At 46.2% G+C, this 12,127-nt stretch overlaps 1 protein-coding gene across 1 annotated transcript in view; it reads left to right on the forward strand.

Moving 5' to 3' along the window:
• LOC122945977 (cytochrome P450 2G1-like) overlaps window positions 1–8,016 on the forward strand; it is a 33,132-nt gene extending 25,116 nt beyond the window's left edge. The window contains exons 8-9 of the mRNA XM_044305227.1: window positions 4,773–4,914; window positions 7,327–8,016. Of these exons, the coding sequence (XP_044161162.1) occupies window positions 4,773–4,914; window positions 7,327–7,511 (327 nt within the window). The 3' untranslated portion in view covers window positions 7,512–8,016. The remainder of the gene's footprint in view (window positions 1–4,772; window positions 4,915–7,326) is intronic.
• The last annotated feature ends 4,111 nt before the right edge of the window (window positions 8,017–12,127 follow it).

Consider the following 12,127-nt stretch of genomic DNA (forward strand, 5'->3'; position numbering starts at 1 on the left):
TTGATTTTATATTTCTTGCCACTATATGGATGGAAAAAATGGTCCCCCTTGAGAACATTCCCACAATTGCAGCATGATAGACATGGATACGTCCCATTTTTGCGGGGAGCAAGTAATTTTTGTTTCACTGTCACATCGCATATATCTGTTTTAACCAGCCTATCACGTAGGCTAGGATTCCGCCTGTATGCCATCATCGGTTGGGAATTGAATTCTTTTATCTCTGGCAACCCCCGCTGGAGTATATGCCATTCCTTTCTTCACTACTTGATCCGGGGAGCGTGCACCAGGGAGTATACCTACGTTTAATATATTGTTTGTGATCATGGATCTACTCCCAGGCTCTGATAGGAGCACTGAGACGCCGAACGACTTGGCATATTTGTACACAGAGGATGAGATTAACAGATTGATCGGCACAGATCCCACTGATGTCTCCTTCCTTAGCACTCCCTCCATTGATTTATTGAAGCGTAAGTGCGAACAGGAGTCGAAAAGACTGACTACCATGGAGCTACATTTGAGCACTTTACGTGAATACTACAGGAATCGACGCATTCCAAGAGGGTTGCGGTCCCATCTACGACCAAACCTCTTTCCGAATGACACGGATTTTTGTAGCAAATTCAAAGCGGTGAGTAATAAATACTCTTTTGAACTGATTTTGCTTAACATAGATTATCTATGTAAAGAGGTGGACAACATCAAAAAAATGATTGTTGATTTGAACACACAAATCCAGGCTCTGTCTAATGTTGATGAATTTACGGCATATAGTGATAAGATCACACAACAGGTCCAACGCCATAAAAGCGAAACAGAACGTGTCAAAAGAGAAAAATGGCACAGAGACTTGGAAGATTATCAGGCCGGCAAAGTCTATAATTGGCGTAATCAACAGCCGCAAGGCAGACCTAGGAGGAGATACAACAGAAGGTTTGACCGTAGCCATTTTGGCTTTTCTACACTCTCTGATTCCACCGATGAGCCCTCCACGTCAGCACCTTTTTTAGGTCGGCAAGGCGACAGGGATGTCGCCGAGGTGGAAGGAAACACCAACGGGCATACAAAAGAGAAACCACCGTCGCACCAAGCTCAGTCTGTGAGATCGACCAGACGCAACCCAAGGAGATAATGCAACTGGTTGTGAACATTTCCTCCATAGTACTCACTCCTGAACAAGTTCAAGTACTTAGCCGTGGACTCAGTTTTTCTCCCACCATCGAGAGGGACTGGTTTTCTTTGGAGCTTGATTTACAGCGCTTCTTTAGAACTTTGCGTTTAAAGGGCTTCTTTGCCTCCAAAAAATTGGAAAATAAAGTATCTATAATTAACAAAATACCTGATGCATTGTTAACATGTAATGAGTTAGCACTTAAGAAACCCAGTGTCTTTTCACCACCGCATTCCAATCATGTGGTTGAATCATATATCCACATAGTCCACAAGCAGATCGAATCCCTTAAATCGACCAGCCTTGGACGTAGTAATATTTCCAAGGCTGAGCGACAAGCTATCTCTTCTTTGGAACGTGACACCCGCATTACTATCAAACCTGCCGATAAGGGTGGGGCGGTGGTCGTCATGGACACTGCTAGGTATGTTTGCGAGATTGACAGACAATTAAGTGAAGTTGAAGTATATAAGCGATTACCTGGGGACCCTAAATGGGATATCATGCGTGACGTCGGGGTGATATTGGGTGAGGCGCTACGGGATTCAGTCATCGATGATGGTCTGTATCAATATCTTGTGGTGCCTCACCCTGTCACCCCGATGTTATACATACTACCCAAAATTCACAAAAGGTTGAATGACCCACCGGGCCGACCAATAGTCTCCGGTAGGGGCTCGGTTTTCAATCCATTGTCTGTCTTTCTCGACAGACTGCTGCAGGTCCGGGCGACCTCCGCCCCATCCTATATCAAGGATACTGGCCACTTTTTATCGAAATTACAGGATTTGGAATTACCCGCCCAGTATCTATTGGTCAGCTTCGATATTGTATCACTATACACCTCGATTGACCATGCTTATGGATTGGGTGTCGTCGATGTGGCCCTGGCCGACATGGGGCTCTCCCCTGGGGTGTGCCGGTTTGTCCTCCACCTCTTGGAGTTGGTCCTGAGGAGGAGTTACTTCCTCTTCGGGGACACCTTCTACCAACAACAGCGGGGTGTGGCCATGGGGTCGAATGTGGCCCCAACTTATGCTAACATCTTTATGGCCGAGGTGGAGGACAGACTGGTTTACCGTTCCCCTTTTTTTGGGAGGGTCCTATGTTGGTGGCGCTACATCGACGACATCTTTATGATTTGGACAGGTACAGTGGATGAATTGGATTCTTTTCATGTCCACTTGAATGCGGGAGTCCCTGGATTACAATTCACAGTCACCTCTTCGACTAGTGAGTTGCAGTTCCTTGATGTAAGGGTGTACGTGACCGGTGGTCGGTTGGCTACTGATCTCTATCAGAAGCCCACTGACAGGAACACCCTTCTGATGCATGATAGCTATCATCCACGGAAAATGCTTGACTCCATTCCATGGAGCCAGCTTCTACGTGTGAGAAGAATTGTCTCTGATGAGGAGGTGTGCACACAAAAAGTGGATGCTATGTGCACACGTTTATGGAACGGGGTTATCCAAAATCTTTACTTGATAGGACTAAAAAGAAGGCGAAGTTGGTTGACAGACGCACTGCACTACAGAAAACAGTGAGAACTCCATCCGAGGCTAGGATTCCGTTTGTGTCCATCTTCGGTCGGGATAGTGGTGATATTGCCCACGTCCTTAGAAAGGAATGGCATATACTCCAGCGGGGGTTGCCAGAGATAAAAGAATTCAATTCCCAACCGATGATGGCATACAGGCGGAATCCTAGCCTACGTGATAGGCTGGTTAAAACAGATATATGCGATGTGACAGTGAAACAAAAATTACTTGCTCCCCGCAAAAATGGGACGTATCCATGTCTATCATGCTGCAATTGTGGGAATGTTCTCAAGGGGGACCATTTTTTCCATCCATATAGTGGCAAGAAATATAAAATCAATGGTTATTATACGTGTAGGTCACGTGATGTGATATATGCCATCCAGTGTCCCTGCAGCCTCACCTACGTGGGTGAGACCACCATGGAGGTTAGGGAGCGTATTAATAAGCACTAAGAGTACCATACGTAACAAAAACATGGATAAACCTGTCGCAAAGCACTTTGTAGATGCAGGGCATTCGGTCAACCAACTTCGTTTTCGAGTTATAGATAGTGTGGGACCTTTGCGGAGAGGAGGAGACAAGGACGCAATATTAAGGAAGAAGGAGCTCAAGTGGATCTACACATTGAAGTCTTTACACCCCTTTGGGTTGAATTTAGAATTCAATGTGGCAGGCATACGTTGATCTCTCTTGTGTTGTATTGTCTTGTATTTTAATGTTGTATATTTTTCAACTGCATTACCATATAATTGATTGCCCAATACACCCACCTATTTGTTTTCTTTAAGGGACGGCCTGGTTGGCATGGGGGCCCCATAACCATTGGGCCCACATGCCACTCACCCCTGACCTTTACATTCACAATATGGACCTTATTTATTGTATTACTTGTCAGAATGTATGGGGTTATGTGTCTCTATATCTGTCACTCCATACAGTATTTATTTTGACATATGAACCTTGCTCATTTGTTGTTTCGCTGCTCATTTATGCGCATGTCTGTTTTTCACATCGCTACTGCGACGCGACTATTAGTTCATAAGCATGGCGCCGCTTGATGACGTCTTTTCAGCCGCCCGTATTGATGATGCATAGCCGGCCGCTTCCGATGACGCAAGCGGGCCGCTGTTTGATGACGCTCATCAATGCGGATAGGCGGAGCGGAGAGCTGCCCTCTGACGTACACATCACGTGATTGCTTGACGGCGCTCTGCAGTTGACGCGGTTTGATGATGCGATGGAGATAGACAACATGCGCATTATGGACGGCGTAACGCCATCACCTGTAAGGAGAAATAGGATGACACAATTCCCCACAGGTGAATATGGGATTCTAGTCAGCTGATTTATGTGATTAATTTTGATGACATCTAGTGATGGGTGGGTGTTACCTGCAGTTTCTAGATTTCACTGGTTGAGCAGTATTGTGGGCGTATCTAATATGGGTATTTATATGCAGTGATTTTAATTGTTATACATGCTTGATAAAGGCTAGTCATAGCCGAAACGTCGCTGTTAATTTTATGCCTTGTCGTGAGGCGCTCGTTTGAATAAAGAGGATTTCGTGGATATGCTGCTGTGGCCTCCTACCTTTTCTATATCCTCTCCACTCTGTCAGGGGGCTCTACTTGTATAAGCGTTTAATAGAACAGGTTCTGTAGACATTTATGTGGAATCAGCTGATGAGGGTGTAAAAGGAGTGCTCTTCTTCTTGACGCTAACATCGACCTGTAAGGCTGAGTTCATACTTGAGTTATTTGGTCAGTTTTGGCCTGTGACTGCCCAAATAAGTGAAGTGTGCAGTGATTCTAAGAGCGACGCCTGTCATCTGCATGTCATACTGACTCACAGTATTGTTTCCCTACCACAGCAGACTCCCTATACGTGTTACTGCAAGGCACAGTGTTCTTCACCACTATAAAGGCTCTCTGCAGCTAGGAAATAGCAGTTTTATACCGCGATTCGCCACGTATATATTCGGATCGAACTGAATTTTTCCCAAAAATGAATACATTTTGGAAAAATTTTGCTCATCTCTTTTTTCTAACTTTCAGGGTACCGTGGTGTTTCCAGTCCTGACCTCTGTGTTGAAAGACCCAAAACAATTCAAGAACCCAGAAGAGTTTGATCCTTCACACTTTCTTAATGAGAATGGTTGCTTTAAGAAGCATGATGCATTTATGCCATTCTCTACAGGTAACCTTATTAGTTGATCACCAATTTTTAGCTAAGTTGAAAAAAAAATCTGTAACCAATGGCTGTGCTGGGTGAGCTTCATATTGGGGCTTGTTCACACGACCGTGGTTTTGTTCTGTATCCGAGCCGCATTCCATTCAATGGGGCTGCAAAAGATGCAGACAGCACTCCGTGTGCTGTCCGCATCCGTTGCTCCATTCCGTTGACTCGCAAAAATTATGAGTCATGTCCTATACTTGTCCGTTTTGCAGACAAGAATAGGCATTTCTATAATAGGCCTCCTGTTCCGTTCTGCAAATTGCAAAAGGCACACGGGTGGCATCCGAGTTTTGCGGATCTGCAATTTTCAGACCGCAAAACACGGTACGGTCATATGAACAAGCCTTTAACCTGGGTTTGGTATTGGAAAATATCAGAGGACGTTTGTGGTTGTGGATCTATACTGTGTTTTATGACCAAAACATGGCAGAGCTGTGAAATCAATTGCCTTGCCCATTCGTTATATGAAGAAGGTCAGAGCTATTGTCCATAGTAGAAAGGTTGTTCTCATTGACATATCATAACAAGAAGGACAATCTCTTTATTAAGGCCCCTTTCACATGGGCAAGAATTCCGCGTGGGTGCAATGCGTGAGGTGAACGTATTGCAACCGTACTGAATCCGGACTCATTCACTTCAATAGGGCTGTTCAGATGAGCGGTGATTTTCACGCATCACTTGTGCGTTGCGTGAAAATCGCAGCATCCTCTATATTCTGCGTTTTTAACGCAATACAGGCACCATGGAATTGAATGGGGATGCGTGAAAATCGCAAGCATCCGCAAGCAACTGCGGATGCAATGCTATTTTCACTCATTGTTACTAAGGCAACGAGGGATGAATTACCCAGGACTCTATTTACTTTATTATTTTCCATTATACCATGGTAATAATGAAAAATGATAGCATTCTTTAATTTAGAATGCTAAGTAAAAGGTCCATTGTGGGGTTAAAAATTAAATAAAATATAACTCATCTCATCCACTTGATCGCGCAGCCAGGCTTCTCTTTTTACTTCTTCTTCTTGCAGGACCTGGCTGGAAAAGGACCTTCGGTGACGTGGTGAGCGCGGTGACGTCAGTGCAGGTCCTGCTGAATGAAGATAGAAGGTTCTTCTATCTTCATTCAGCAGGACCTGCACTGACGTTACTGCGCTCACCATGTGGTGAGCACGATGATGTCACCGAAGGTCCTTTTCCAGCCAGGTCCTGCAAGAAGAAGAAGAAAGAAGACAGGCCCGGCTGCGCGATCAAGTGGATGAGGTGAGTTAATTATTATTATTTTTTAACCCTACAATGGACCTTTTACTTAGCATTCTGAGTTTAAGACTGCTATTATTTTCAATTATAACCATGTTATAATGAAAAATAATAAAATAAACACCGATCCCAAACCTCAGTGGGTACCACAGTCAGTTTTTTATCACACGCGTGCAAAACTGACTGCACCCGCGCAATAAAAACTGAACATCGGAACGCAATCGCAAACAAAACTGACTGCAATTGCGTACCTACTCGCACGATTTTCCCTGATCGCAGACGCAACGCATCCGGACCTATTCTGGACATGCTCGTCTGCAAGGGGCCTAAAGGGCCCTTTCTATGGGCCGAGAATTGCATAGATCATTCAAAGTAACGCTCGCTAGGGATGATCTAGCAGTGTAAATGTACAGCCGATTTTCCTGATGAACGAGCAAAATGTTTGTTCATCAGGTAATTGAATAGTTTGTGCAAACACAAAAATCCTAATTTTCAGAGATTCTGCTGTGTAAACAGGTTCTGCTTCCGGTATACAATGAGTCATGGGGAGTTATGGGGAAGAGGGATGGCGTTAGTGATCGTTCCTTACCATTTCTGGAGGAGATCGTGCATGTAAATAAAACGGTCTCCTCCACCAGTGAGCAGCAGATTGTCAGGAAGGAATGCTTCCTTCCCAACAATCTGATGTAATATCATCCCGTGTAAAGAGACCTTGAAGGGCCGTTTTACTGGCTAAGGCAGAGCTAAATCCCACGGATCAGTGCCGGTCACCGGGGTTCCTGTCAGCCCCATGGAGAGGCCTGGTACGTCACCGGAACTCCTAAAAATTCCTTTGCCCGGCGCAATTTAGTGCAGGGCAAAGGAGAGCATCGGAGCATGGAACGGGGGCTGTCGGGGTGAAAATGGAGGAATGTCCGGGTTCAGCTCTGAACCCGGACAACCCCTTTAAGTACACAGTACTAATGTAACAGAATTAAATATGTCCCTGGACTATCTCTTTTGTGCACTTATTGAGTTAAGATAGCTTATCAGATTTACCTTCACTAGAGTGGAAAACTACCAGTATCAAATTTAGCTTGACTTCTTAATATGTATGCTTGCTGTATCTTCTTAGGCAAACGCTTATGTATGGGAGAAGGCCTGGCTCGCATGGAGCTCTTCCTCTTTATCACCACCATACTGCAAAAGTTCACCTTGGAGCCTACAACAGACAGAAAGAATCTGAGCATAGGACCTAAGCCCAACACCAACGCTTCAAGACCTCATTCATATCAGATGAAGGTTGTCCCTCGCTTCTGAGTTGAGGAAAAACTTCTTGCATAGAGGAAACCAAGAAGATCTAGAACATGAAGAAAGCTCAACATTTTTAAGAGTTTTTCTGGGATTTTATAGGTCATCAATGTCAGATCAGTGGGGGTCCGACACCCAGCACCACCGCAGATCAGCTGGTTGAAGAGAAGCCTACTCGCTATCATCAGTGCAGCACTTGAACCGCATGTGACCTTCTCTATTGATGACCTATCCTGGGGAAAGGTCATTAATATTAAAATACTGGAAAACCCCTTTAAGAATATCAATTAAAACACACACACAAAAAATAAAAAAATGTTAAAAAATAATATAAGAGACTTCTTATGGGAAAAATCCCTGTAAATTTATGTTGTTTTTAGTATTGGTCATATCTGATTATTGTACATAATTTTTAGCACTTTTAACTCCCTTCTCTGTCCCCCAGCGCCCCCACCCTCTCCTCTCTTCTCAGCTGAGGACTTTGCCAAATATTTCAAACAAAAGATAGTCCACATCAGAGAAAGCTTTACTACACAGTCCCCACAGACCCTCTACACAACTGCTCGTTCCTCTCCCCCCAAAACCCGCTTCTCCACCATTACAGAAGAAAAACTCTCCACTCTACTCTCCAGATCACATCTCACCACCTGTGCACTTGACTCAATCCCATCCCACCTCATCCCTAACCTCACCGCAGTGTTTATCCCAGCCCTAACTCATCTCTTCAATCTATCACTAAACTCTGGTGTCTTCCCCTCTGCTTTTAAACATGCCTCCATTACACCCATCCTCAAAAAGCCTTCACTTGACCCATCTTCCTTGTCCAGTTATCGCCCCATATCACTTCTTCCGTATGCCTCAAAGCTACTTGAACAACATGTCCATTCAGAACTGTCCTCCCACCTCTCCTCCTGCTCCCTCTTTGACCGCCTACAATCCGGCTTCCGAACCCACCACTCAACCGAGACTGCCCTTACCAAAGTCACCAATGACCTACTGACAGCCAAAACCAAGAAACAATACTCTGTCCTCCTTCTCCTTCACCTGTCCTCTGCCTTTGACACGGTTGACCACTCCCTTCTGTTGCAAACTCTCTCATCTCTTGGCATCACTGACCTGGCCCTCTCCTGGATCACATCATACCTCACAGACCGGACGTTTAGCGTCTCCCACTCCCGCACCACCTCCTCGTCTCATGCCCTCTCTGTTGGTGTCCCGCAAGGCTCTGTCCTAGGACCCCTGCTCTTCTCAATGTACACTTTTGTCCTGGGACAGCTCATAGAGTTCCATGGCTTTCAGTATTACTCCTATGCTGATGACACACAAATCTACCTCTCTGATCCAGACATCACCACCTTACTATCAAGAATCCCACAATGTCTATCTTCTATATCATCCTTCTTCGCCTCTCGCTTTCTTAAACTTAACATGGATAAGACAGAATTCATAATCTTTCCCCCATCTTGTTCAACCCCCCCAACAGACCTATCTATCATGATCAATGGCTGCACATTATCCCCAGTCAACAAAGCCTGCTGCCTTGGAGTGACCTTGGATTCTGCCCTTTCCTTCCGACCGCACATCCAAGCCCTTTCCACCACCTGCCGCCTCCAACTCAAAAACATCTCCCGCATCCGTGCTTTCCTTAACTTCGAATCTGCGAAAATGCTGGTACATGCCCTCATTATCTCCCGCCTAGACTACTGCAACATTCTCCTCTGTGGCCTTCCATCTAGCACCCTCGCACCCCTCCAATCTATCCTCAACTCTGCTGCCCGACTAATCCACCTCTCACCTTATTACTCCTCTGCCTCTCCCCTCTGCTAATCCCTTCACTGGCTCCCCATTGCCCAACGAATCCAGGGCCGTCCATAACCTGTCCCCTCCCTACATCTCTGAGCTACTTTCCCGATACTTCCCCACACGCACTCTCCGATCCTCACAAGACCTCCTCCTCTCCTCTTATCGCCTCTTCCCACAATCGAGTCCAAGATTTCTCCCGTACATCCCCCATACTCTGGAACTCGCTACCCCAACATATCAGACTCTCACCTACAGTGGAATCCTTCAAAAGAAACCTGAAAACCCACCTCTTTAGACAAGCCTACAACCAATGACCCTGCTGCCTCTATACCGCCATGACCAACTTAACCCGCACCTACTGTGTCCTTCTCCCACACCATGTAGATTGTAAGCCCTCACGGGCAGGGCCCTCTCTCCTTCTGTACCAGTTTGTAACTCATCTTGTTTATGATTAGTACAATTGTCCGTGTTATGTATGTGCACTGCTTATCATATGTACAGCGCTATGGAATGAATGGCGCTTAAATAATAATAAATAATAATAATATAATTCTAATCTTCTTCATGATTTTTTGCTTTTGTTTGTTTAATTGAAGCATGTATGGTGCCTGACTGGTACACTAAGCTAAATCATGTGTTTCGCTTGTGAATTATTTTGGATAAAGTTTCTTTGTGTATCTAAAGCTGTGCATAACTATGGCTAGGCTGAGTTCACACTTCAGTTATTTGATCTGTTATTTCCATTAGTTATTATGAGCTGAAACCCATAGTGAAGCCTACTCAGAGATCAGGTGTAATGGAAAGATCCGCACCTGTTCTGTTTTTTTGACTCGCACCTGGTTTTGGCTTATAATTAGGGTTGAGCGAACCCGAACTGTAAAGTTCGGATTCGCACTGAACTTTAGGATTTTTGGACTCCGAACCCAAACATTTCAGTAAAAGTTTGTGTTCGGTGTTCGGCGATTTAAGCAGCCAATCAACGAGCGTTCAACTCTTGTGCCCTTAGAAGCCATCACAGCCATGCCTACTAATGGCATGGCTGTAATTGGCCAGTGCAGCATGTGACACAGTCTCTATATATAACTGGAGTCACGTAGCGCTGCACGTCACTCTGCTCTGATTAGTGTAGGGATAGGATGCTGCTGCTGTGAAGGAGAGAATAGGAAAGAATCTGTTATCAGAACTTGTTAACTCTGCGATCTACAGCGATTTTGTTTTGTGGGTGCAGTGCAACATTTTTTTACCGTGCCCTGAGCCCAGTGACGCAGAAAAATAACTTTTATCCATCTGTTAGCTATGTGGGCGTCGGCGGCCATTTTGTGCAAGTTCAGTGCACCAGTAAAGCATTTGTGCCAGGGACAATAATTTAACCCTGTTCTTTTAGTTCGGTGGGCAACATATACCCATTTTTTAAGTGCATATGTGCCAGGGGAAGGCAAAATAATATAGGGAATCGCTCTGTGAGTTCAGGGACCCAGTGGGTGACTGTCATGGAACCATGAACCAGACGTACAACAAGAGATAAGTGGAAATAAGAAGGCTTTATTGAAAATCAAGCTGTAAGCAAAAGTCCAAACGGATGGCTAAACCGAAGCAGGGTCTTGCGTAGACAGGGGTCAGGAACTAGAAGGGTAGTCAGACGAAGCCTGGATCAGGAACCAGCAGGGTAGTCAGACGAAGCCAGGATCAGGAACCAACGGGGTAGTCAGACGAGGCCAGGATCAGGAACCAGAAGCAGCAGCAGTCTTAGAAGCATGTGAACACAGGAGGACCAAGCAAGGAACTGAAGCCACAGACCTCCTATATATATGAGCTAGGCATCCAGCTCGTCCCAGTGGGAAGGAGAAGCCGCAGGGTGGGAGGCTACAAGAAACCCAGAAACCAAGATGGCCGCCAGCACATGTCAAACGAAGGAGAACAGTAAGAAGGTAAGACCATGACAGTACCTCCCCCTCAAGGGCCCCTCCTCCGCGGAGTAAGGAACGGTTTCTGAGGGAAGCGTGCGTGGAAGGCTCGGAGCAAAGCAGGAGCATGGACATCTGCGGAGGGAACCCAGGAACGCTCCTCTGGACCATAACCACGCCAATGGACCAAAAACTGCAACCGACCGCGGACCAGGCGTGAGTCCAGGATATTGCTCACCTCATATTCCTCACGATTGCCCACTTGGACCGGACGGGGCCGAGGAACCGAGGAAGTGAAACGATTACACACCAATGGCTTCAACAGGGAGACATGAAACACGTTGGAGATCCGCATGCCAGGAGGAAGCGCAAGGGCATAGGCTACCGGGTTTACCCTGCGAAGCACTCGGAAGGGACCAACAAAGCGAGGCGCCAGCTTGGGAGTGGGCACTCGAAGGTTGAGGTTGCGGGTGGACAACCATACACGGTCTCCGACCTGGTAGGAAGGAGCGGGCGCTCGTCTGCGATCAGCCTGGAGTCTCTGGCGCTGCGCAGAGACCTCAAGGGACCTCTGGATCTGTACCCAAGAAGCACATAGGACGGAAAGGTGATCCTCCACAGCCGGAATATCCTGGGGAGAGAATACCTCCAGTAACACGGCAGGTTGGAACCCATAATTTGCCATGAAGGGAGACGTCCCAGAGGAAGAGTTCACCGCCGTGTTCCTGGCAAACTCAGCCCAAGGCAGGAGGTCAACCCAATTGTCTTGGTGATCGGAGACATAGCAACGAAGGAATTGCTCCAAGGCCTGATTGGATCGTTCTGCGGCCCCATTGGACTGAGGGTGGTAGCCCGAGGAGAAAGAGAGATGAATCCCCAACTGGGAGCAAAAGGCGCGCCAGAACCTGGACACAAACT

This window comes from Bufo gargarizans, chromosome 9, assembly GCF_014858855.1.
Source record: "Bufo gargarizans isolate SCDJY-AF-19 chromosome 9, ASM1485885v1, whole genome shotgun sequence".
NCBI lineage: Eukaryota > Metazoa > Chordata > Amphibia > Anura > Bufonidae > Bufo > Bufo gargarizans.